The 27768-nt window shown below is 37.8% G+C and overlaps 1 protein-coding gene across 4 annotated transcripts in view; it reads right to left on the bottom strand.

Moving 5' to 3' along the window:
- Positions 1-1510: 1510 nt before the first annotated feature.
- The window catches only part of LOC114656093 (shugoshin 2-like), a 31181-nt gene continuing 4923 nt past the window's right edge, over positions 1511-27768 (bottom strand). For all 4 annotated transcript variants that reach the window (XM_028807503.2, XM_028807504.2, XM_051931362.1 and 1 more), the window contains 6 exons: positions 23205-23276; positions 19030-19100; positions 17067-17248; positions 9156-11741; positions 2590-2710; positions 1511-1991 (listed from right to left, as the gene is read on the bottom strand). In XM_028807503.2, the coding sequence (XP_028663336.2) occupies positions 1841-1991; positions 2590-2710; positions 9156-11741; positions 17067-17248; positions 19030-19100; positions 23205-23276 (3183 nt within the window). In that variant the 3' untranslated portion in view covers positions 1511-1840. The remainder of the gene's footprint in view (positions 1992-2589; positions 2711-9155; positions 11742-17066; positions 17249-19029; positions 19101-23204; positions 23277-27768) is intronic.

Genomic DNA, 27768 nt, shown 5'->3' with positions numbered 1-27768 from the left:
CTGAACCCGAACACATGGTCACAGGGGTCTGCTGGAGCCAATCCCAGCCAACACAGGGCACAAGGCAGGAACCAATCCCGGGCAGGGCGCCAACCCACCGCAGTTAATTGAAAATCATCCTGCTGTAAACTGGATGAAGGTTCAAGTCTAAGGGGTGTGTAAGTGTAAGGGTGAGAGCAGAAGAGTGCATTTTGGGTGGAAGGAGAGTAACTGAATGAAGCCAAACTTCTGTGGGGCCCACCACAGTAATGGAAGGGGTTTGAGTCACTTCAGCCTCCCACAACACATTTTGCTTCTCCAGGGTTATTTTGCCATTTGAAGCATACCATGCTGGGGTCATCAGTTTATTTACTTTGATGGGTCAACACCAACTGCCCACTTCCTAATCACATCTTATATTTCATCTGTGGATTTCATAGATCACGGACCAAGAGATTATTGTAAATTTAGTTATTTGTTTATTGACTTGTAACATTAGGGCTCATGTCTTCACTAACCCCTTTGTATCAACACTACTGCTTAGTGATCCTGTTTTCCTTAATCTTGCATTGAGGAGCCAAGGTGTGGAGTGTAGCAGGCAGCTAACATTCATGACTAGGTTAAACCTCTTTATATTATGACTATCATGGGAACAAATAGATTTAAAGTAAAAAAAAAAAAAAAATGTGGGTGTGATCAGTCAGCAGACTTTGTGCCTTAGGAACCAAGTTACCTGAACCTTTCTATAGCATTGCAGTAATTATTTACTGCCCTAATGCTGATGCTTTTGATCATAAAATAGGTCATTACGATAGCAGTTGATGAGAATAATTCATAATTAATTACAGAATTACAGTATTTGAGGGTTCCTCTAGAGTACCTCTTTCTCTTGCATGACTTCACTCAAAAACTAATCACCACATCGTCAGCTAATAACAGGCTTAAGTTTCGAGTTTGGTATTTTTCCATTCAGCCATTTTAGCTCTAGACCATCCTTAAGAAACTGTGACACACAGACACACACCCATCATCGAGATATCAATGTTTTCGTTATCAGGGGACACCGAAACACCAAGATCTGTCAAAAACCGGAGACTGAAATTTTTGACGAAGCTAAAGCTTTCGCTCCTCTCCCACAGAAGAAAGGTTATTGTGAGGGAAGGCTCAAAGCAAAAAATAAATATTAGCTGGTACATCTATTGCTAGACTGTGGGTTGTGCATCTTATTCTAGCAGTGTTAAATGCAAGGCAGGAACTGAAAAGTGGGCTTGCACCACCCACTCACCAATACATGGCCTGTTCAGATTTGGCAATCAATCTTAAACATGCATCTTTGGAATGAATATATTCACACAGATGTGGGGAAAATGTGCAAACTCAGCACTAGCTGACCTCAAGCTACAATGAAGTCCTGGCCACCTCAGGCTTGTGGCCTCATTGAACTTTGAACTAGATTAAATGGGCCTGAGAATGAAGGTGTCAAATAGGTGGAGTAATCTAGAAACAGCGCTGAATAAAAACAGTAAAACAGTTTGCTTAAATTCAGTGCTTTATTAGCAAAAAACATTTAAATTGTTACAGCCAAACAGCTTTAAACAGAAGACAACATTAACCCTGGCTATTCCCATCATGCTTCCCAGACATCAGCACAGATTCGTCCTTTCCGCCGAGACCCCCATCCAGCTCCACACTTCATATCCACCATTTGCAAACAGCATTTCAGGTTACTCACAACCACCACAGTTTTGCATAAAACTAATTTCTAGAACAAAAACCACACACTTTAAATATCAAGTTAAAATTTTATGGAAATTTACATAGAACAATAAAATCTTTAACAGACAATAAAATCATAAACCTTTCAAAGTATGTTCTCAGGATCCACTGGAGCATGCTTTGTTGCTTTGGTGTCAAGTTTAACTTTCTTCTGTTTAGTCTTTCCTTCTTTATTTTTAAAGACTGGCGACTGTAAGAAACGTGTGTCTGTGTGTTTATCTCCTCGCCGCAGCTTGCTGCAGTGAAGGAAAACAAAAAGAAATCACAGCAATTACACTTGCAGAGTATACATATACAGTATCCACCTTAATTCAAAGAAGTATCTGTCTATGTGCCCGTTTGGTTGCGAAGTATCTGTCATTCCAAAAGAAGGCACATTACAAACACTTTTAGTTTTTATATATTATACATTGAGATATATAGGATATATACATAAAGCATTGTATTTGTCATTTGAATAGGTGGGACACCAGAGCCATTAACACTGCTTTTCCGGAACCCATACCAACTGGTACAAAATAGAGACATACAGAGGCATTTGCATTAATGCATTTTATTCTACAAATGTTTGTAACGCATCACCTATTGGAATGACAAACGCAATGCAGTTTATTCCTACATGCATCACAAAATACATTCCAATAAATGGTGCACTGCAAACATTAATGATTAATTACTTAGATTTCAACCTTCTTAGATGGGTAGCACAGCTAGCTTATGAATATTTTATGCATTTTTATACACACATATAATACACATACTCACACACACTGATAAACTGTATACGGTGTATACAATTTTCCAGACATTCCCACTACTCTCAACTGAACATACTTGTGCATGCTTGGCTCCTTGTAGTTGATGTCAGCTGCGGCTCTCCTACGTTTTCTTGAATTCGAAGAATCCTCACTCAGATTTTCAGCAGTGTTTGTCAAACTCTGCAGTACATTTCCACCTGAAATGTTACAAAAAGAGAAAATGCAAAACAAATCATTTTACACACACACACACATCACATTCAGATTCAAACTACAGCTTTGCCCCATGGCTTAACTGGAAGTTTTTGTAATACTGACCCTTGACCTCTTTCTCAAGATCCATTTTATATACCATATTTTTCCAGAACTCTTTGCACAGACCTGTTGGCACATTCAGTTAAGCAGAAACACCTGAAATTTCAGGTCAACACAAATGTGGAGATTATGGGACCTGCCAGTTAAGGTGGGCTGCAGGTGTGGAGAGCTTTGGGGGCTCTTGGTCTCAATGCAGCAGCTTGCATGAAGGTCATATCCAGCTAAGCAAGCAGGCAGAGATGGTCTTCTGGTGGAAATTACTCAAATGAAATAAAGAGCTAGCAGTGCTGAGCTAGAAGCAAAGAGCCAGAATGGAGCAGAGTAGAAAGTATACCTGACAGGCTCTAACTGTTCTGATCAACACAAGTGAAGGAGGGAGCCCATTTGAGATCTCCATGGGGCTAGGCAGTCTAGGAGGCTCTCTTCTGGAGAGGGACAGGGGTGTAAGGAAGAACATCATTCTAGTCTGCCAGGTATCTCACATATGGTAATGGAGGGTACAAAGTCATGTAAGGCAGGCCAATTGTCATGTTCTTGTTGTAATTAACCGTAGACATGATATAGATATGAAAACCCACACAAGTCCAGTGTACATATTATATTTATACAAACACACCACCATTCATTATCTGGGCCTGCTTCATCTACCACAAGCCTACCTCTTTCCTGAATTCACCTCCAGTACTGACAGGGCCAAAGTGGGACCATTTCCCTCAGTATACTGGCAGATTTTTGCATCCGATTACATGGATTGTGGCTTTTGGGTTTTTATTGATTGCTTTCACTCTGGTAATCTCAGGGGTTAAAGTAACCAGCCAGTCATTTTCTAAACTAATTAATTCTGAACCGCTTCACGGGAGGTCTGCTGGAGCCTGTCCCAGCTAGCATAGGGTGAAAGACAGAAACAAACCCTGGACAGGGCACCAGTCCACCGCAGGGCAAACACACACACCCCAGCCACTTTAGTATCAGTTTAGTGTTAGGGCAACTTTAGGATCAATTCAGTATCACTAGTCCACCTAACCTGCATGTCTCTGGAGCATCTGGAAGAAACCCACACAGATATCAGGAGAAGGTTAAAGTAATATCAATTATTAAGTTTCAAACTTTGGTAAAGGGTGGTTAACCTTAAACAAAATGGGTGGTTAACAAAAAACACAATAACGAAAACATGAAAATGTGCCAATTTACAGTTTATTTGAAAAATATGTCACTGAAATGATTTAATTGGCAAATAATAATAATCCATCCATCCATTTTCCAACCCGCTGAATCCGAACACAGAGTCACGGGGGTCTGCTGGAGCCAATCCCAGCCAACACAGGGCGCAAGGCAGGAAACAATCCCGGGCAGGGTGCCAACCCAGCGCAGAATAATAATAATAATAATGTTAAAAAATGCATTTAAAACATGCTTTTCTCAAACCCAAAGTCCCCAAAAAAATTATTATAGATATATCTAGATAGATATAAATATGAAGATATATAGATAGGCATATAGATATACATGAGAGGGAGCGCATTATTTCATATTTCATAGATAGATTACTTAAACTGTGTTTCACAAAGATATTGCCTGCTGCCATCAGTGTCATTGTGTGTTGGCTGTTTAGTGGCGCGAACACTTATGTGATTAATTAATTTATGTTTTATATTTATAATTAATTTAGACTATTTTGCAGACATTGATTTTTCTCTTTGACATCAAAGAGTTTCATTCTGCTGATCAATATAAAAAAATGCAGATTAAATCCTCTGTGATTCAATGTTGTTTAACAATAAAAAAATAAAACATTCCAAGGAAGTAAATACTTTTTCTAGGCACTAATGTTACATACATGTAAATATACAATAGCTACAAGAATACAAAGTCCATTAACTGATTCAATGTGACGGATAGTGGTTAGAGATGTTGCCTTCCACTTCCAGTCTCCTGTGTTCAAATCGAAGCCCTACTATTTGACATTTCCACATTCTTCTCATATTTATCTGAGTTTTAACAGTTGGCTTTCCCCTTCACTCCACCCCCATTTCAAAGACATGCAGTTTACATTGCTAATATAAAGGATGTGTGAGTGAGCAAGCACACGTGTCGGTTTCTGCCTTGTGTACCCACCTGACAGGACAGGTGGCTTCCTCATTAACCTGGTTAACTAAGTAGGTTTGCAACTTGCAATACATCATAACAATCTGCAGCAGAAAACTAGCAGTAAGATGTTTAGTTAAAACTGGTAGATATTGTTTTTTTAAAGCATGTGCAATGTAATGGCTATCAAAAGATATGAATCTATAGAACAGTCTTCAGAATGAAATTACATTTAAAAAGTTTTAAAATATATTAAACGTTGTAAATGAATAACAAGCTGTACAGAGTATCTGGAAAAACGGAGATGGATGCTATTCACTTCAGTGCCTGAAGGACTAAACATTTCCAGGGGCTCGAAAAGCATTCCTGACACATCTCCCATTTTCAGTGTTAAAACAGGTAATCTTTCACAAATAAACACACTAACACAAATCAGTCTGTAAATACAGAGAGAACATGCAAACTCTATGTACATTGTGGTGCTGTGAGACAAGAATGACAGCTCTATGCTACCACTCTACTTATGCTAAAACATCTGTATGAATTTAGTAAACTTATACTTAATAAAACAATTAAAACTTTGTCTAAAACAACTGGTCAGTGACAGACAGACAGACAGATAGATAAACTTTATTAATCCCAAGGGGAAATTCACAATGTTATCTACTAGCTTAATCTCTCCCTAAATATCGGTCACTTGGTCACCAAAGCTAGTGTGGTTGTGCATGATGGTACCAGCAGCAATAGCATACTTAGTGAAGTAACCCCATGAAAGAGTTTTTTGCATGGTAGGAATAAGCTTTCATACTCCTATCAATAACCGGTTATTGTTTCATATACAATATTAGCTTATTCTTTTTATAAAACATAACGGGAGCAGCCGAAAGAGGAGGATTGGTTCTTGCTTTCACTATGATGCTGTAATCAGTCTGTGAGTAAGGCGTAGGGTCTCTCAGGCAAAAGGATGAGAAAGCCATTTGTTCCCACAATTTATAGTCTATGGCAACAGTAAACCTCCAAGTTAAGCACTACTTGATTGTTATACCAAAACCATGCTACCTTACAATCATGAACAGTGTTACCACACCCTGGTGCTCGAAAACCTCACAGTCCCTGAACCCTAAGCACTCTGGATGACTAATCTATAAAATGGACTTATTAAACACTCCAGTAGTCTGACTGGTGTATTTTTTTAAAAAGCAAGTCCACCTTAATAAAGGAATAGGTGTCCACTTTTCTGTCCAGTCACTATGACTTGGTCATTCCAAAAGATAGCGCATTATAATCATTTGTAGTATTAGTAAAATGGACTGCATTTTTTTTTAACCCAGCTACAGGGGATGTACAAACCAGTGTGTTTCTTCGTGCCAGTCCCAAGCCCGGATAAATGGGGAGGGTTACATCAGGAAGGGTATCCTGTGTAAAAGTTTGCCAAATCAATATGCGGACAATAATACAAATTTCCATACCGGATCGGTCGAGCCCCGGCTTAATAACGACCACCACCAGTACTGTTAGCCAAAAGGGTGCTGGCGGAAATTGGGCTACTGTTGGCCAAAGAAGAAGGAGGAGGAGAAGAAGAGGGGGAGACGTGTCCGGAGGCAGGAGGAGAGAAGGAAAGTAAAGAGTGGAGCCGAGGATAGGAACTTTGAATGCTGGCAGTATGACTGGTAAGGGGAGAGAGTTAGCAGATATAATGGAGAGAAGGAAGGTTGATATATTGTGCATGCAAGAGACTAAATGAAAGGGGAGTATGGCTAGGTGGATCGGAGGTGGATTCAAATTGTTCTATCATGGTGTGGATGGGAGGAGAAATGGGGTAGGAGTTATTCTGAAGGAACAGTATGTCACGAGTATTTTGGAGGTGAAAAAGAGTGTCAGGCAGAGTAATGATTATAAAGCTGGAAATTGGAGGTGTGATGATGAATGTTCTTCGTGCATATGCACCGCAAGTTGGGTGTGCAAAGGATGAGAAAGAAGATTTTTGGAGTGAGTTGGATGAAGTGATGAGCAGTGTACCCAAGGGACAGAAAGTGGTGATTGGAGCGTATTTCAATGGGCATGTTGGTGAAGGGAACAGTGGAGATGAGGAGGTGATGGGTAGGTATGGTGTCAAGGAGAGGAATGAAGAAGGTCAGAGGATAGTGGATTTTGCCAAAAGGATGGACTTGGCTGTGGTGAATACGTATTTTTAGAAGAGGGAGGAACATAGGGATACTTACATGAGTGGAGGAAGATGCACACAGGTAGATTACATCCTATGCAGAAGAAGGAGATCGAAGACTGCAAAGTGGTGGCAGGGGAAAGTGTAGTTAAGCAGCATAGGATGGTGGTCTGTAGGATAACGCTGGAGATCAAGAGGAGGAAGAGTGTGAGGGCAGAGCCAAGGATCAAATGGTGGAAGTTGAAAAAGGAAGACTGCAAGGTTGAGTTTAGGGAAGAGGTGAGACAGGCACTGGGTGGCAGTGAAGAGTTACCAGACAGCTAGGAAACTACAGCAGATGTGGTAAGGTTGACAGCAAGAAGGGTGCTTGGCATGACATCTAGAAAGAGGAAGGAGGAAAAGGAAACCTGGTGGTGGAATGAGGAAATACAGGAGAGTGTACAGAGGAAGAGGATGGCAAAGAAGAAGTGGGATAGTCAGAGAGATGCAGAAAGTAGACAAGAGTACAAGGAGATAAGGCGCAAGGTGAAGATAGAGGTGGCGAAGGCTAAAGAAAAGGAGTATGATGAGTTGTATGAGAGGTTGGACACTAAGAAGTGAGAAAAGGACCTGTACCAATTAGCTAGACAGAGGGAGCGTGCTAGGAAAGATGTGCAGCAGGTTAGGGTGATGAAGGATAAAGATTAAGAAGTGAGGTGATGATTAGTGAGCAGCAGTATGGTTTCATGCCAAGAAAGAGCACCACAGATGCAATGTTTGCTCTGAGGATGTTGATGGAGAAGTTTAGAGAAGGCCAGAAGGAGTTGCATTGCGTCTTTGTAGACCTGGAGAAAGCATATGACAGGGTGCCTCAAGAGGAGCTGTGGTATTGTATGAGGAAGTCGGGAGTGGCAGAGAAGTACGTAAGAGTTGTACAGGATATTTCCGAGGGAAGTGTGACAGTGGTGAGGTCTGCGGTAGGAGTGATGGATGCATTCAAGTTGGAGGTGGGATTACATCAGGGATCAGCTCTGAGCCCTTTCTTATTTGCAATGGTGACGGAAAAGTTGACAGACGAGATTAGACAGGAGTCCCCGTGGACTATGATGTTTGCTGATGACATTGTGATCTGTAGCGATAGTAGGAAGCAGGTTGAGGAGACCCTGGAGAGGTGGAGATATGCTCTAGAGAGGAGAGGAATGAAGGTCAGTAGGAACAAGACAGAATACATGTGTGTAAATGACAGGGAGGTCAGTGGAATGGTGAGGATGCAGGGAGTAGTGTTGGCGAAGGTGTACGAGTTTAAATACTTGGGATCAACAGTACAGAGTAATGGGGATTGTGGAAGAGAGGTGAAAAATAGAGTGCAGGCAGGATGGAATGGATGGAGAAGAGTGTCAAGAGTAATTTGTGACAGATGGGTATCAGCAAGAGTGAAAGGGAAGGTCTACAGGGCGGTAGTGAGACCAGCTATGTTATATGGGTTGGAAACAGTGACACTGACCAGAAAGCAGGAGACAGAGTTAGAGGTAGCAGAGTTAAAGATGCTAAGAAATGCACTGGGTGTGACGAGGATGGATAGGATTATAAATGAGTACATTAGAGGGTCAGCTCAAGTTGGACGGTTAGGAGATAAAGTCAGAGGGGCGAGATTACGTTGGTTTGGACATGTGCAGAGGAGAGATGTTGAGTATATTGGGAGAAGGATGCTAAGGATAGAGCTGCCAGGGAAGAGGAAAAGAGGAAGGCCTAAGCGAAGGTTTATGGATGTGGTGAGAGAGGACATGCAGGTGATGGGTGTAACAGAACAAGATGCAGAGGACAGAAAGATATGGAAGAAGATGATCCACTGTGGCAACCCCCAAAGGGAGCAGCCGAAAGAAGAAGTAAAATGGACTGCATTTGTCATTCCAACAGATGACGCATCACAAACATTAACACTGCTTTTACGAATTGCATACCATATGGCATATAACAGAGACAAATGCATTGTAAGGTGTACTGCAAACATTTCACGTTACAGAGGTCTACGTTGATTGCTTAGACTTCAGCCTATCTTAGACGGGTAGCACAGCTAGTAACTTAATAATTACACATACCTGCATTTTGTTCGGCGTTCCTTTCTGTTATAAAAAGGAATTCTTCTGCTTCTGTTTTAAATTTTGCCTCTGAAGAATGAAGTCCAGGTGTGTCCTTATTAAGTAAAGACACCTCACTTGAGGAGGTGGTCTTATCAAGCAGCCTTTGAATGGACTCTATCACTGAAGTTGTGGACACTTTCGGCTCAGTATTCACAGCTGTTACCCTTCCATCATTATTATCGAGTGATTTTTTATTATAGCTTTTAGAGCCAAACTTTGAAGCATTACACTGGATGTGGGCGATTTTCAAATTTCTTTCTTCATTTGTAAAATTTCTCTTATTACAAGGGGGTGGTGAAATAGTTTCCCCTTCATTGTCATTATCCAGATCTATGACACCATCATTGGATTCTTCATGTGTTTTGGTTTTCACTGTAAGATATTCACATTCTTCATCCCTCAAGGATGAGGAAGAATGTCCAGATGGCTTCAGTCTAACTGCACGAAGTGACGTTTGTTTTCTGGACCTTACTATTTGTGGTGGAATGTCTGGTTTATCTATTAAGGTTTTCCTTAAATGTTGCCTACTTTCTGACCATTGTACTGAAAGTCCTTCAGCGTGGTCGTCATTGCTCTTAATAAATGGGAACTCGATCCCGGCTTCCTCAGGCTCCTCTTCAATGGCCTCATGTGTTCCTCTGCCTATAGTCTTCACAGCACTATCACCATTATCATGTGATTTAGAGGAATCTTCCTCGTTACAGGTGTTAAGCCTGGGTGGTGACGATTCAATTATAAAGGTTTTTCTTTTCCGTTTATCCCATGAAGTTACTTTTCGTCGTGAAGCACTTCTATTCTTCTGTTTGAAAATACTAATGGAATTATCTTGATGCAACATTACATCTTGCTGCAGACCTGTCCGTTTACCACTGTCTTGCTTGTTATCCACAGGAAATTCTGAAAATTGTAAGCATTCTGGGAGTGTATTCTGAGAACTGCGTTTAGAAAAATCGGATATCGAGGATGGCTGAACAGTTCCCATTACTTCAGCGTTTGAAATACTCCCTGCTTTGTGAGTCATTGCACAGTTCTGAGCGCTGTGTGGATCTGAAATTGTACTTCTGTCTTTCCACTTTTCCGCCTCATTAATAGAAAAGTCTTTATCTTCATTGTCCACTGCTTGAAGGTCACTCAATGAAGCCTGAAAGTCTTTTTGTAGAAGCACCCGTGAAGCATTTCTAATATTTTGTTCTTCAGCTCTTTGCTCTTTTACTCTACCGGTGTTATTTTTCTTCCGCAGTTTAGGAATATGTGATGCCTTACAGGGATGTAGGGTTTGTTTTTCTTCTCTAGGGTCATCAACTAATTTGGAAATAATAAAAGTTCTTCTTGGGTCTTTATGTTTTGTACCAAATGGAAACTCAATACCTGGAGCTTCTTGTGGTAACTGTTTATCAGGTTTGGCATCCTCTTCAACCAGAGTGCATGCGACTATCGTACGTGCGATTTCCGCATTTTGTGATCTACTTGGAACAGTTTTAGTATCAGAATTGCCTTCCTTGTTTGCATCACTAGCCATGGTCCCTTTGGGGGGCATTATATAGGTTCTTCTACAGCTCTTTTCTCCTTTTTCAGACCCTAAAATGATGTAGGTTTTTCTTTTGCTTTTACATCCTTTGGCAAATGAATCTGTAACTGCATAAGAAATTTCCTTTAATTCATTTCCTTCATATTCCACATTGTTAGCAATTTCCATTTCACACAGTCCATCGCTACCTGTAGATGCTTTATCTTCCAGTTCTTCATTTAAGCAGGCATAGGATGACTTTTTATCTGCTAAAGTATGTCCTTCTTCCAAATCCTCAAGATATTTTTTATCTTGACTACTGCAGTTCCTCATGTGAGGTGATATTATAAATGTCCTTCTGCTTGGTTTGATTTCTGCACCTTGCACATCTCCATGTGTTGCTGCTTGAAAGACATATTTCCGATCTAAGTTATCCGTAGACACCCCTGTACTTGTTTCATCTATTTCTATGCAATCATTGGAAAGAGAACCTGAATTACTATCTCCATATTTAAAATTCCTAAAATCTGAAATGACTTCCAGTTTATTGGGACTACTCACTTCGGAGGATTCTATGTTAGATTTTCTCAGACTGGCCTGCGTCTTTTTAATCCCTTTTCTCATCTTTCTCTTTCTTTCTTTTGTCACATATTTATTCTTTCTGGAAATAGATTCAGCAGTAATCCTTTCAGTTTCTTCACTGACTGTAATTTTTACATTGGCACCATCAGTTTCTTGAATGAGCTGCTCATCTATTTCTAACATGGAGCACATAGTTGTTGGGCTATCTAATTGCCCTTGAACAGGTAAAGATTTTGAAGGAATGCTTTCTTCTCTGGATTCGTTACGACTCAAACTGCTCATCTCTCTCTGACAGTAACTGTTGGGAGAGTTAGTGCTTCTGTTTAAAGCAAAAAGCAACCTCTCCTTTATCTTCTGCATGTCAGAAACGTCCCTGAAAACACGAGGTACAACTGTTATCTCAGGCAGCTTGATGGGTGGAATTTCTTGTTCACTTCGTTTGACATTTGGACTCCCTAGAAATTGAGGAAAATTAAACACAAATAAGCATTCAATAAGACATTCGTACAGCTAAAAGAAGGATTAGAATGTATGAGGTTACTAGGTAACGGCAAGAAATAACAAGTATCCTCAAAATATACTTTTATTTATAGCAAACGCTAAAATCAACCTTTAGTCATATCTTAGACTTGGGTTCTAAATCTGTGGGAACTGGAAAGGAGGTGCAAACTCACCTAATGGAACAGAAAATTCACTCTGTTGTGTGGGTCTTCCAGTAGTGTATAACAGATATCACATTATGCAACCTCTAGTCATTGGCTGTATTTAATTTGCCAACTGCAGTCACTGATCTTGTTGCTTTACAATATCTAACTACACAACTGAAAATCACAGCCCAAGTCACATATACTGACCGAGCACCCATCTTCCAACACAGTCCTCCTTACATCTTTTTACGACAGCTTATATTGTGCTGACCAATGGAGCTGTTGAGTTCAGCAGCAATCTCAGCTCTATTTCTGTTTGTTATGATATATAAAACATAATACATCAGACAGACGAGCTTATGTCTGACAGAGCCAGCGATGTACAAAAGCCCAATAGCAAAGGAGAGTCCAGCCACGGTCTCTGTCCTTTTTTCAGTTTTCATTTTAGAACTAAAAACGAGAGACATCATTGACATGAGCTTCAAAATACCACATCGCTATATTCTATGCATTGTACTTCTGGATGAGCATTCACTGTTTGTCAGCTATCCTGCATACACAGCCCACCCCTTCTGCTAAAAACAAAATGAAACTGGTTTGATTATATTGAGTTGCAGACTAGTCAGAGGGAGTCACTAGGTATGTCACATTAGGTGACTGCCTCCAACTCACTAAGATTATGAAAATGTAGGCCAATATCAAAAAGCACTTGAAAAGTTGAATAATATGACGTGGGCTTTAGTTATCTCCAGGTGTGACTAGAAAGTATAAAGGCAAAATGATGTCCCTGTCCAAAACTGCCTTGAACCATTACAGCAATCTGAGTTTTTCAGGTGTACAAGTAATGTGTTCTGGACTCAGGACTCTGAACATTTTCTTGAAAACTGACAGAATGGCAAAAATATGGATGTTTGACATTTAAAGAAGTATGAACAACTTTTCTACTCCCAATGAATGTTAAAATATTTTGTAAAACCTGAACTAGACTAAGCGAGTTGGGAATGTTAAGAGATTTCATAGCAGTATTACCTGCTACCTCTAGTAGTTTCTTCACATGCTACCTAGAAATACTTGAAACTTTTCACACAGAGTACAGTACACACAAACATGCGTACAACTCATGTTAAAAATGCAGATAATCGAATAAGGCATAACTTTACAGAAGAGATATCTATTTCGGGGTCTGCAAAGTCAGTCCTGGAGAGCTGTAGTGGATGAAGGTTTTTGTTCCAGCCCAATTTATTAATTAGAAACCAATCCTTGCCAATGACTGATCTTATTTCATTTATGGCTTCTTGAAGTTTTCAATCTGTCACGTCAGGTCATTCTTATATTGTAGATTTATTTTCCTTTCTATACCATCATCTAAATGACTTGTATCCTGAAGTGCAGAAGTAATTCTTTGTTCTTCTCTTTAATCTCTTAATTTTTCTTCCGAGTACTCCACATAGTTCACAAGGACTACACACAGATATAAATAGAAACAAGTTAGACGGAGAACTGCTGGCTCCTTTGTCATTTGCATCTTATTGCTAATAAAGAGCAATTAAAACACTGAATGCGGCAGTTTAAAACTAAATTAAGCAATTAAGGGTGGGGTTTAGTGAAGAATTAAAAGCCAGAAGTCTGCATGTCCATCATCATCAAGTCCTTCCGTGAGAACCCTAGACACAAGAGGACTATTTCATTTATGTTAGGTAGAATGCCCAGAGGGGACTGGGCGGTCTCGTGGCCTGGAACCCCTGCAGATTTTATTTTTTTCTCCAGCTGTCTAGAGTGTTTTTTTGTTTTTTCTATCCACCCTGGCCATCGGACCTTACTCTTTTTTTTATGTTAACTAATATTGTCTTATTTTAATTTCTTATGTTGTTATATTTTTTTATTTACTGTTCTTCATTATGTAAAGCACTTTGAGCTACTTTTTTGTATGAAAATGTGCTATACAAATAAATATTATTATTAAATCTTAACAAGACAACTAAAATGAAGCTTAAAAATATTGCTTGAGCAATAAGTGCTTCAACAGCAATAATTGACACCTTATTAAGAAAACAGAGTTGGAACAAAATCAGCAGCCACTGTGGCCATCCAGGGCTGACTTTGTAGACCATGAGCTATGCACAGTATCAATTCCCAAAGGGTATCCTAAGCTGTTGTTTAGTGCAATATGTGATCAATAACACTGGTATTTCACAATTTATCAACTGTAATGCTAAATTACATCAAATCCAAACACCTAGTAGTGATCACTTGAAGAGGAGAAAACAAGGGACCACAAAATTACTAATGCCACTTTCACTTAGGCTGACTGACTATCCCGGGAATTTATCATTAGACTCAGGGCTGTAGAGTCAGTACACAAACCCTTCTTCTCAGACTACTCTATTTGTAATTAGACCAATATATTCACTATGTTGATTGAAAGCACACAACATACAAGACATTTCATCATTGCCAACATGAATCGGATTACTTTTTTAGCACCATAACCTGTTTCAGTTTAAAGGCTGTAGTGATGCTGCTGAGGCTTTGTATATTATTTATTAAAGAAGTTACAAACATTGAGTAACATAAACATAACTTGTAAAATATAAAAAGAGGCTACATTTTTATGAAAAGACTAGAAGAAAAAATAGTTTAATCATATGTGCAATTAAAAAATTTAAAACACATTATATTACAAGTTACACTACCAGTCAAAAGTGTTAGAACACTTCAGGTTGCATTGCATTGAAATGCAATGAATGACCTAAAATGAAAGTTTAACTGCTGCAGAACATCTGTAGGTTGTAACCTATTAGTTGTTCCCTGAAGAAGGCCCATTTATAATATTCCAAAATGTCATTTTTTCAGTTTTTGCTAACCTTACCTTTAAACCTCTGGCAGTTTACAGCTTACCTTTTCGCCATTTTAAGTTATTCATTGCATTTCAACTGGAAAAACTGAAGTGTTCTAAAACTTTCGTCCACTAGTGTACATTTATTTAAAGTCGGTGCATTTTTAATGACTCTGATTCCAACTCCAACTCCAACTCCAGTATCCCAGTAAATATTTCCAATTCTGACTCCACAGCCCTGGTTAGACTCAAACTAGAAGGCAAAATTGAATTAATTCAATGCCGAGAAACCCATCTGGCAATTCCTCAGGTCAAAATTGAGTATAATTTCAGTTAACGTACTTGGTCCATTTATGCGAGAAAAAAGTCAAAAAATGGAAAGGTCAGGCGTGTAAATGCCAAGACCTCAGATATGATGTGCTGACAGCATCGTAAGGAACTCAGGTGATCATACATAAATCTACCAGTAACTCCATGATGAGCTCTCACTAACAATTCTAGAAACTCATTAATTTGACAATTATTTGAAAATGCCTGAATCTGATTTAGATTACATACAGTATTACTGAAGTCTAGAATTAAACAGTTAATTTGGCTTACTACTGAACACAGCTATGTCCCATCTACTTATGTCAATAGTAAAGGGAACAGGTCAGTCTGGAAGTACTGAAGAAACACTTTCAGAAAAATAAAGTATCGGCATAATTTCTTTGAATCCTTTCTATTTCATATTTGTCTGGGATGTTTCCCATTCATTGCTTTACATATGTAAGACACCTTTATGTGATTAGAGCACACCAGGCAAAAGTATTTGTATAGAAAATACAACTACAGTAAATGATTAAACTTAACCAGCTTACTTTCCTAAAAAAAAAAAAATATTAGCCGATTGGTGGGAACAGACATTTTAATCCAATGCTTAGGATCTCACTTCCTTAACTAGAACTATAATTTATTAAAGCAATCAGCCAGGGAATAACTGGATCATTTTGGTATGTTTAAATGAGCAAGTTACACTGAAATAACCAAACAGTTTGACACTCTGTGTCAAACAGGCCAAGGAGTTCCTTGACATTTTCATAAGTGCCAGAAATAGCTGAGGAATGCATTTTGGGGAAACTTACAGGTAAATGTACTTCAACATGTTACCGTGCCATTGTGATCACCATCCATTAAACCTTGTTTTGAGTGTAAAATGGACCTCACTTATGTTTTCATACACAATAAAAAGCTTCAAAGGGTAACATACACTGTAAGAGCCAATCTTAAAAAGATAAAGTTTTGAGTTAAACTTATATTAGTGTTTGCTTAATTTGAATAGAATATAAATTTCTTTCATAGTCATAGACAATGGTATAGTCTTTTCCCCATATAAGTTAGTAAGAGATAGAACTTTCTTGCTATAACTGAGATATAGTGTGATAATTGAGTCAGTTGTTGTTTAGAACAGGTCCCAGTAAACAGGACCTTAAAAGACCCATTTTCCCATCTTCTTTTCTTTTATATAATTTTATTGTAATCATTCCATACAAATAGATCAATTTTTACAAAAAAAATAGGATTGAAAACAAATTAATTTTCAATTCAGAAATGGGATAGGCATAGTTTTCTGACCATCGTCATTTTGAAATAGTTCAGAAATGTTTTTTGATGTGATTTGTAACAATTTGAAATGTAACAAGACTTGAACAGAACTTTTCTTAACAAGAACTTTCTTTTTTTTCCATTTTAAATTTTTTTTTTGTGTGTGTGAACTGTTTTACTTTGAATTTTAACTAAAGCTTTTAAAAACGAAGATATTTTGTCTGTGGAATCATTTCAGGGCGTCAGGCTTTTGTCGAATCCCATTTTTTAAGTTAGAGCTGTTGAACTTTGGTAATTTTGGGAAACCGCAGCTACATACACCTTCAATTTTGAATCTGGTTAGTTAATCATGAACATCGTCAAAAAAACAATTCCTAAAAGTATCACTTGAACTTGGAAATATACTCACGTGAGGAGTACACATTTATAGAAAGGCTACAACACCTAAACTTGTATTAGCAGTCTCCCAGCACCACATACTGGAGTTCATAATCTTTTTATGGATATGTACATCTGCCTCACAACACTATATGTGACGTTAACCATTGGAATAATCTTTACTTAACCACTTCCTACATGATTTCAATTGTTTTCAAGGCAGAGAAGGATTCTGGTTTGAGACCTCTAGATACTTCATTTTTTATAACATCATAAAAATATTTTAAGATTTACAGTACAGGAAATTAATGCTTTAGCAACAATATAATTATTACCTGTGTCATCAGTTTCTTTATACTGTGCTGCATGTATGCTTTTCTTTAGGTTCTCCTTTTTGTTGAGCTCTTTTTGTGGGCCATGCAGTATTGCCAAGGACAAATTTAAGCCTGAAGAAACGGGATCGTCATTTTGCAAATCAGGAGAATCTTGGCTTTCAACTTCATGGTAAGCAGAATGGCTGAGAACAAATGCATGTTCACACAATTTAGTGATGTCTAGCTTTGAAAACATATACAGCATTTGGCACATTTTTCTACCTTTACCAGTACTGCTATTGAAGAAGCTAGAATAATTAGAAATGTAAATGTATTTTAGAATTATTGTATAATAATTAATATTAAACATTTACAACAAATGAATATGTGATCTAACCTAACAGTTGAATATTTGGTCTTTATTAACTAGATAATGAGGAAGTTTCTATTCAAAAAGCAAAATGTTGACCTTGACCTCTACTGTACCCTTGTACACATTGTTACATTTGGTGGCTATTAAATTGACATTCTATGAGAAAGTAACACTAGCCTTTTTCAACCTTCTATACAAGTGTTTTGTTAAGTAGAAAGTGTCGTTATGCAGTTATTATAATATTGCATGTCTTTGTAAAAGTCAGTTTTTACTGTACATTTAAAGCATGCCATACTGTAGTCTCTCAGTATTTTTAATTACAAAACAAACATGAATGAAAACAGACCCATATGTTAATACTTTTTATCTTAAAAGTAAATATTTGGTTAGAAAATATTTGAATAGAAAATACTGATGTAAATGACATGAAACACATGAGTGACATAACAACATAAAGGGATGGCAGATGAATGTCTAATGCCAATGTCAATTTATATCAGAGATGCCAACACTAAAACAAATACAAATACAAATAGTAGTCCAGGGTAAGGAAAAAGTTTAAAGTGCAAACTTCCCCGACCTGCAACCTCACACATTTATGATTATTTCTAATACTGGCTTAGAGTGACTTTTTATTTTTGTAAACAGGATACAATAACAATCACAGATATTAATTGTCTTTCATTAAACCTTACCAATCTAACAGTCAGCTAAACAATTCTCTGGAAATCATTCTGTTATTTTGTTCAGAAGATTTCCTCAATTAGAAGGTGTAAAAATGCAGAATGAACTGTATTAATAGACGTTTAATAAAAATATATTTAAATTGCAACACACTTTTCATGAAAATGACAACATATCAGACTGCATAATAAAATATTGTATAAAAAAGGCTATGTAGCATTTATTACCATTCTTATACTTGAAAGCTGTAACACGTTATGTGCTAAATGTAAAAAAAATTTTTTTAAAAAGTAACAACAAACACTGATAGTGCACATGTACGTTAATAAAACCAGTCAACAGCTATTTTGCAGTGGACAGAGCTTTTTCTTTCAAAGTAAACATTTGTCTTGGTCAAAAATAATTTTCATACAAAAAAGTATACAAAATAATTCAGAAAAGAAGTGCTTTGTTATGAGCAAGTGTCAGAGCATTAGTGTAATGAAGCAGACAGTACAGTGTAGGAGCTAAGACACTGGAGTTTACACCACAAGGCTGACAGTCCAGTCCCCAGAGTGATCCTGTGTCCTTTAAACTGCTGGTGCTCCAATTGGAGGTGTGTGGTGGATTCTCATTAACCGTAACGCATTCTGACATTGTAAGTTGCCTTGAATAAAGGCTCCCACCAAATATACAAATGAATTAGCTGGAAGACTTCCAGCTCAAGTAACAGAGTACAATTTCTGACCTAGCAAAAGTCTCATGAAAAGGCTGGATTCAGGAAATGGCCAGTGGAGGTCACCAAAACACTGAAATATTAAACTCCAGAATAGCAAGCGTAGGAAAAGGCTGTTAGAAAGTGCAGATGATGTAGTTAACACAAAAAGGTACAAATTAATATGTGGAAGTTGCCTTTTCTGGAATTTTAAAGAAAGTATTTAAACATACCGCATACTTTCCTGGTTAATGTCATCATGAGCTTGTACACAACTTCTTTGAGAGAGCTCTGATGTCGGACTCTGTATTAGAATACAAAAACAACAATAAGTATTGAATTAAAAGGCAAAGGTCCCAGAAAAATGCTAACCACATTAAAGGCTGTATTACACCTTTTCTCTTGAATACTTACGCACCACATTCATTTTGGCTCTAAAGTAAAGAAGATGAAATATGCAGGGGATGGTCTGGAGCAAAGCCAGCGCTATTTTTATTGCTCTGGGTAAACACTTAACAATGTTCAGGCTTGACAAATATCCATATACAGCATGTATAGCTTCTAAAGAAATTGCTTATCACATACATTTCTCACGTGACTACAGTGTCAATATTAAACATTGAAGGCTGACAGCTGAAGGTTGTTAAAGCACTCCCACTAGCAAATGTACAGTGATGGAAGTTGACATTTCTGCCTCCATAACCAAAGTCCAAACAGGCAAAAATACAACCCAAAATCAGAAAAATCTGAGACAGTATGGAATTTACTTTGACTTTTATTTCATTGCAGACAGTACGAACCCAAGATATTTCATGTTTTGTCTGGACAACGCCATTTTATTTGTTAATATACATCCATTCCTGCACTTCAGGCCTACAACACATTCCAAACAAGTTGGGATGGGGGCAAATAAGCGCCAGTAATAAGGTAAAATAATTAAAATATTGATGTAATTTCAGACAAGTGATTGTAATAATGATTTGGTACAAAAGCAGTAACCAGTTAAGGCCAAGTCTTTGAGGTGCAATGATGGGCAGAGGATCTCCAGTTTGTCAACAAATGCGTGAGAATATTATTGAAATGTTTAAACACAATGTTTCACAAAGAAAGATTGGAAGCGTTTTGCAGATTTCTCCTTTTACACTGCACAATAACATTAAACGATTCAAGGAATTTGGAGGAATTTCAGAGCATAAAGGGCAAAGGAGCAAACCCAAGATGAACACCCTTGACCTCCAATCCCTCAGAAAGCACTGCTTCAAGAACCATCACTCAACAGCTAATATAACCGTTTGGGCAAAGGATTACTTTGGCAAACCTTTATAAAGCACTACAATACAAAGTTACATTCACAAATGCCACTTAAAACTTTAATATGCAAAAAAGAGGGTTTATGTTAATCATGTCCAAAAGCAGTGTTGACTTCTCTGGGCTCAAAGGCATCTGGGATGGACCATCACACAGTGGAAACTTGGATTGTGGTCAGATAAATCAGTATTCTGAATCTATTTTGGAAGAAATGGACACCTTGCTCTGGACAAAAGATGAAAAGGACCATCCAGACTGCTATCAGCAACATGTCCAAAAGCCAGGATCTGTGCGCCAGTGCCCTTGGCAAAGGTAATTTAAACTTCTGTGATGGCAGCAGTAATGCAGAAAAATACATTGAGATTTTACAGCAACATTTGCTGCCTTCAAGACGACATCGTTCCAAGGGCATCCATGCATTTTTCAACAAGATAATACAAAACCACATTCTGCTTTCTAATAATATAAAAAGAGGAGGGTACAGGCACCAGACTGGCCTGCCTGCAATCCTGACCTGTCCCTAATAGAGAACTTGTAGACAATTTTGAAACAAAAAAAACATAATGATGACCCTGTACTGCTGTAAACCTTAACTTGTGTTTGCAGGGAGAATGAGACAAAATAACGCCTGAAATGCTTCTTCGCTTGGTATCCTCGGTGCCAAAACATCTTAAGTGTTGTGAGAAGGAATAGCAACATTACAAAGTAGTAAATGCTTTTCAATCCCAGCTATTTTTGGAATATGCTGCAGGCCTGAAACGCAGGAATGGATGTATATTAACAAATGAAATGAAGTTGACCAGAATAAACATGAAATATATTGGGTTCATACTGTCTGCAATGAAGTACAAGTCCAAGTACATTTAACAATCCTGCGTTTTTTATTCTTCCTTTGCATTTTCCATCCTGTCCCAACTTGTTCTGATTTGGGGTTGTACATAAATTGTGCCTAATTAAGCAAAATACTTAAGTGAGTGATGGAATACAGAGGAAAACACAAAATACAATGAAACAATATGCCTCTATGGGACTTACTAAGCTGATCTCAAGTCTTGTCTACCACCCTCACTTCCATTTTAACCTCCTATTTGCTCCCTACCTATCTACCATAGCCTTTCTAACTCTCATCACTATGTCAGCCTTCGCCATAAACTTTCCTCTGGTCTTATGTTGCCTACTTTTGACCAGGACCTGAAAGCACTTATAAGGTCAAAGATGATCCTACACTGGCACCAAGGACCATCAGATTAGAACTCACTGTAGGGGATCCTCGAATCTCTGCACTTAGAGGACTTAGTTGTACTAAAGTCTCCATCTGTACCAGGAGTCACTTATGGTGTTCTTACCCTGGCCTCGCTCTCACTCCCTCTCTACAGAGGGTCAGACCTGCCTGCTAACAGCTGGATCTCCTGCCTCAACCTTAATATTGGTGCCCCTGCCTGATGCCCTCTTGGACACAGAGTTACAAGACAAAATATGTCAATTCTTTAGCACTGACTGGACTTCTGAATTAACTGCTCATAAAACTGTGGTCTGATCTTTTGTTCCAAAAGTAGATAATACAATCTGCTTAAAACTAATGACAAACAATAGAACTTCTTGTCAACACTGGGCATTGATCAATCCATAGTATGACAAACTGTCTGCATATGGAAGAAAGTTAGTACTGTTGCTACTTTCCCTAGTAGTTGGCATCAAGAAAAGATCAAGACAAGAGTGCAGCATGCAGTACAACATATGGAAATGGCAAACAGTATGCAGAAAAATCTCGTGGACTTGCCAAAGTATCAGTTCATACAGATATACTGAAACTCTGAACAAGAATGAGCTCATGGAAGGAATCCTTGGATAAAACCACTGCTCCACAATACAAATTACTGCACATCTCAAGTTTGCAAAAGTCCACTTCTAAAATATTTGAGGAACAATGTTCTATAGACTGAGCAGAGAAAAGTTGAACTTTCTGATGCCAACCACTATAACAATCATGAAGCATATATCATAATTTGGGACTGCTAATTTCAAGAAGTTTTACATGAGAGTATCAGGGAAGCAGTACATCACTGGAAGTTTAAAAGAATTTGAGTGGTGTAACAAGACAATGAAGTGAAACAGGAGTAAAATCAACAGACTGACTTAGTTAGAAGAAAATGAGTGTAGACCTCGGCCCAATTAAGATGCTGCAGTATGGCCTGAATGGAGTTGTTTATGCAAGGAGCCCCAGAAATATAATTGAACTGAAACAGTTTTGTACAGTATAATGAGCTAAAATTGTTCAGAACTGCTGTGCATCTCTGATTAGTAGCTATAGGAACCATTTCATAGATGTTACTGCTAAAGGAGGTTCTGCTAGTTACAAAATTCTTGACCTCACACACCTCTTTCCAGCCTGGACTGTGAATGTTTAAGCAATATATTTGTATAGGCAAAAAGTACAATTGTGTGTACATCATTAGTTTAAGCAGATTGCTTTTGTTTATTATTGTGATTTAGTTGAAGAACAGACCATATTTGTATTAGTAATTAATGCAGACCTCCAAGAAATTCCAAAGAGTTCACAAATGTTTTCTTGCAACTATATATGCATAAACCTGGAAGCAAGAAAGGCTCATTCTCCCCTGATGTCTCTCAGCAAGATCTCTTCCTGCTTTGTACCATTCTGGTAGTAGGATTGCCCTTGCCAACCTGTTTCTAGCCAGGCACCACAGTATACGTATTCAGCCTCTTAATGTGCCTTTAATTATATTCTTTGTGCATTTTGAACATACAAGTCAAACTTAGTTTTACATAATAGCTGGAGGCAAGAAGAAATATATGGTTATTATTTGGTTAGTTGGTGAGAAAATAAATGTAGCAGGTAACATTAAACATTTACTTAAAATATGTAATAACAATATTTTTTACTATTAGGATTACCAAGCAGTTCTTTTGACCCCCCCAAACACACACTTTTGTTCTAACTACAACATATTCGAATAAATCTGATAAAATGTGAATGTAATAATGCAATGTTATTATAAGTAGAATGCACTACATTGTACTATACAAAAGCACATATTAGTAATGCCCGGTCACCTAAGACTTTTTGAAGAAAACTTACTTCACATAAAATCCCAATGGCAGTTTCCAGTTTATTATTAATGTCTTCCTGCAGTTCTTTCAACAAAGATACCTGTGAATTAAAATGTTCAATTTTCAGCACCACAAGCACTTCTAAGACAACCTGGAATGTCACACAGTTAAACCAACAAACCCAACAACCATGTGAAACCAAATATTAATGTACAAGGATACAAAAAGATACAAATGGGTTACAAAAAATAAAATAACTAAATGATTAAAAAAAATAAAATGTCTGTACAGTGCCTTGCTGAAATAACAAAAAGAAATTCTTTACACCTTGAATTGTTCTGTATAGCTCAACAAATCCATGATTAAAAAAAAAAATAATAATAATAACTGCTTAAGCAGTGTTTACCAAGTAAAATGGACAGGCAGGTAGAAAATCAATTTGTAAAATTGTGAGAGTTATTCTATTATGGAGGATAAACATACACTGCATATGATATTCTGTACCTTGCAAAACTAATCACCTACAATTGTTACAAATTTTTAAACCAAAAATCATGATACGTATTATTTTTAATAATATATAATTGCATTTTATTTAAAACAGAAGGACTTCTGGATAAAATTAATCAGTTCAACAAAAAGCTTAACTTCTTTAGCTATACAGAAATGCATCCTTTCAGCTTTGGCAAACTTAAAATGATTTACTAGACTTAAGATTATGTATATTTGGTGGTGGTCGTGGGTAGTTTGTAGCAGACCAACTGCAGGAAAGCCTGGCATTATTAATTTTTGCCAGGCTGGAACACAAGTCCGTGGGCTTAGCAAGCCACTGCCAGTCACTCTTAATGTCAGCTAAAAAAAGTCCCACTCTCCACAATGGGACCTCTATTCGGAATGCAGCCTCCGCACCTTATCTGATAAAATGATCAATCCTAGTCTAAATAACCATGTGAGGACATCTCTTGGAGGAACCAGCTGGACAAAGTTGTAATTCAAAGATTAGCAAACTTGATGGACAGAACGTTGCACCAAGTGTCATCTAAAGGATGGGCTTACATGCATCCAAGAAACCAACAGCAAGACCTCCACATCTGCCTTTAACACACCCTAACTCTTTGCTTCATCTGTCACTTCGCTGCTTCACCTGGCCATAACTTTTAGTATGCAGTAGAGGCCCCAGTGCTTATAGTGCGTAGTCACAACAAAAAACAATCTCTTCCACTCCATTAGAACAATTTAGATGAGAACAGGCCATTCAGCCCAACAAATCTCACCAGTCCTATCCACTATTAACTATTTAAAAAAAATCAAGTCCAGTTTTGAAAGTCCCTAAAGTCTTACTGTCTGCTATGTTACTTGGACACTTACTCTATGGTTCTCTGTGTAAAGAAAAACATTCTAATGTTTGTGTGAAATTTACCCTTAACAAGTTTCCAACTGTTTACCCGTGTTCTTGTTGAACTCATTTTAAAATAACAGACTCAATCCACTGTACTAATTCCCTTCATAGTTTTAAACACTTCAATTATGTCACCTTTTAAACTTATTTTGATTAAACTGAAAAGGCTCAGCTCTTTTAATCTCACTAACCTCCTTAAGAACTTGAGGGTAAATATTATCTGGTCCTGGTGATTTGTTTGATTTCAGCCTATTTAAGCTGAGCAGCACTTCTCCCTCTACAATTTCTAAATTACTCAGAACCTCCTTAGTAGTCCCATTTACTGCTGGGAAGTTATCCACATCCTTACTTTTGAAGACCTCCGAAAAATGCAAGCTTAGAGCGTCTGCTATTTCACTATCTTTATCTTTTAATCCCCCTTTACTATTCCTGATGTACTTCATCTCCTCGACTATTCTTTTACTACTAAAACACTGAGAAAGAATCTCTAAGGGTTGTCTTTCATCTTATCTAATATATTCCTCTCCAACTGTCTTTTATCCTCCCTAATATCCTTCTTAAAGGTTGCCCTTATGTTCTCATATGCCCTACGATTCACATTGGAGTTATTAGAATTATACAGCTGTTTTTTCCTTTGCAGTTTCTTTTTTTAACTTATTATCCCACTGCCGAATTTTTGTTTTTAATTTCCTATTAATCATAAATTTAGATATGTTCCTGTCCTGCATTACATGTAAAACATTTTAAAACATGTTCCATTGCTCCTCAACAGTCTCCACACTTAAAGGCTTATCCCAGTCTATCCTCCTTAGTCTTTGCCGCATCTGCTCAAAATATGCCCTACTAAAGTTAAACTTAACAGTTTTAGTCTGCATCCTTACTCTTATGAAACACTGAGAATTGTATTATGTAGGGTCACTTGACCTTGTGGTTCAATCACTTCCACACGCTCAATTCTTTCCTGATTATTACAAAAAACTAAATAATAATAATAGGTTACATTTATTGAGCGCCTTTGTGTGTAAATCCAGACAGGCTTGACCCTGCATTGGTTCTTTAACATACCGAGTTTAAAAAACAGTCACTGATTACTTCTTAAAAATTCCTGGGGCCTCATGTATAAACGGTGCGTACGCACAGAAATGTTGCGTACGAACCTTTCCACGCTCAAATCGCGATGTATAAAACCAAAACTTGGCGTAAAGCCATGCACATTTCCACAGTAACTCATACCTTGGCGTACGCAATTTCTCCGCTCGGTTTTGCAGACTGGCGGCACCCAGCGTCAAAGCAGTACTACTGTTCCTGTGTGGTTACTCTTTCTTAGATCCACATCCACGGCGGCGGCTTTATCAAATACACTGAAATTAACCACACATCGTTCATAAATTTAAAGCATCTGATTGTAATTAACCTGTAACAATATAATGGTCCACAGAATGGTCAAACTACTGTTCCTGTGTGCTCATCCTTTCTTTCTTAGCTCCACATTCCTGACACGGCTTTATAAATACACTGAAATTAACTGCATATTGTTTATTAGTGTAATGCATCTGATTGTAATTAACCTGTAGCAATATAATGGGCCAGGGAATAGCCATAGTATTCCAAATACCATAACTGCTTTAGCGTTATTACGCTCACTGCATCTTGTTCTTCTTTTTGCTGTTCCCGTTAAGGGTTGCCACTGCGGATCATCTTTTTCCATATTACTCTCACTGCACCACTCGGAGTATTTATATCACTGTATCTGAGTGTGAATCACAGCAGCAGATGATCGGAAAGAGAATTATCGGTATACAGTTTCAAGTACACACTACCTCAACCACGGCAAAAAGCGTCAAACCCTTTCCTGTACGGACCTCGCGTTTCAGAAACAGTTTCATCCCAATAACTATAAATGCACTCAATCAGTCCATCAAGTGCTCCTTGTAGAACTGTTCGTACTTATAAGTACAATTACCTCACTGTAAACTTACACTAGTTATAATATTGCACAACCTGCGCTACCTTATAAAGCGCGTATGATGACAATATCATTTTTAAGATGAAATGCAGCAAAATATGTTGCTTATAGTATACAGATAAAACTTTAACTTCATTTAAATAATCTGTACTGTTAATAATTAAACATGTGAGGACACGGTGCCGCAGCGTATAGCTAGTTCAAGGATAGCTCCTGCCTTGCGCTGTATTCTTGCTGGTGCTGACGTGACACTGGAATGATAGACGAATAGAATAATTAAACATGTACTACGAAGATATTTCAATGTTCCTTAAAAGTTTTGAAGAATCGGCGTTCTTAGCTTACAAACGGCTTAACGTCTATTACAGAGCTGATTGTGTGGCGATTGGAGAAAGAAAAGTATGGACAGGAATTGGAGGTTAGTACGTTTGAAAGAGACAGTACTTCTGTAATAAATTATTTCATCGAAGGTCGCACATGGTGCAGCAAGCCTCTTGCGTGAGATATGAACAATCACTGCACCACCGTGTTCCCATGTTTAATAACATGCTTTCATTCCTATCATCATGAAAATGGTATCACGTATACATCTCAGTATTTTAATTATTCAGAGAGCTGTAATATCTCGAATGTAATGCATTGTGTCCTGTCGGAGAAAGAGAAAGAACGGAAGCACGTAGTGAGTCCCACACATACAGCACATAGAAGATCAAACACAAAACAAAGCATTTAACATGCTACTTGAGAAACTAGTAAAATAACCGATTTTAAGATGAAGTTTATGATGTTCTACTTTAATGGCAAAATAAACTACGTGATTAAAGTGGAAATTTCAAGATTAAAGTTGACATTTCGTGCTTTTTTCCCACTGTGTGCCTATGTTTTTTGTTTGTACCCTAATACGCTTTCATATGACACTCAGACGGTGGGCTACGACTTGCCTTTTCACTTTGATATGTGATTTCTTTTTTATTTCGGGCACTGTGCGACTTTGTGAATTTGATCTTTTGAGTTTTTCCGACACTCTGTCACTCGATCAACTTTCTTTTGTTGATTATACCACTGTTTAAACCAACAAATAGTACGTTTTTCCTTTGCCTCCACTTGGCATTCGCTGAAATTCTTATATTTTCCCCTGTGCTTTTCCCATTGTCTTTTCACAGAAGGCTATTTATATTCATTTGCATATTCAAAGAGGCGTAATTCTGGGAGGAGTTGGGGCAGGAC

The sequence above is a fragment of the Erpetoichthys calabaricus genome, chromosome 8, assembly GCF_900747795.2.
Source record: "Erpetoichthys calabaricus chromosome 8, fErpCal1.3, whole genome shotgun sequence".
NCBI classification, from domain to species: domain Eukaryota; kingdom Metazoa; phylum Chordata; class Cladistia; order Polypteriformes; family Polypteridae; genus Erpetoichthys; species Erpetoichthys calabaricus.
Note: the sequence above shows the minus strand (reverse complement) of the source record. Positions and strands in the feature narration are given on the sequence as shown.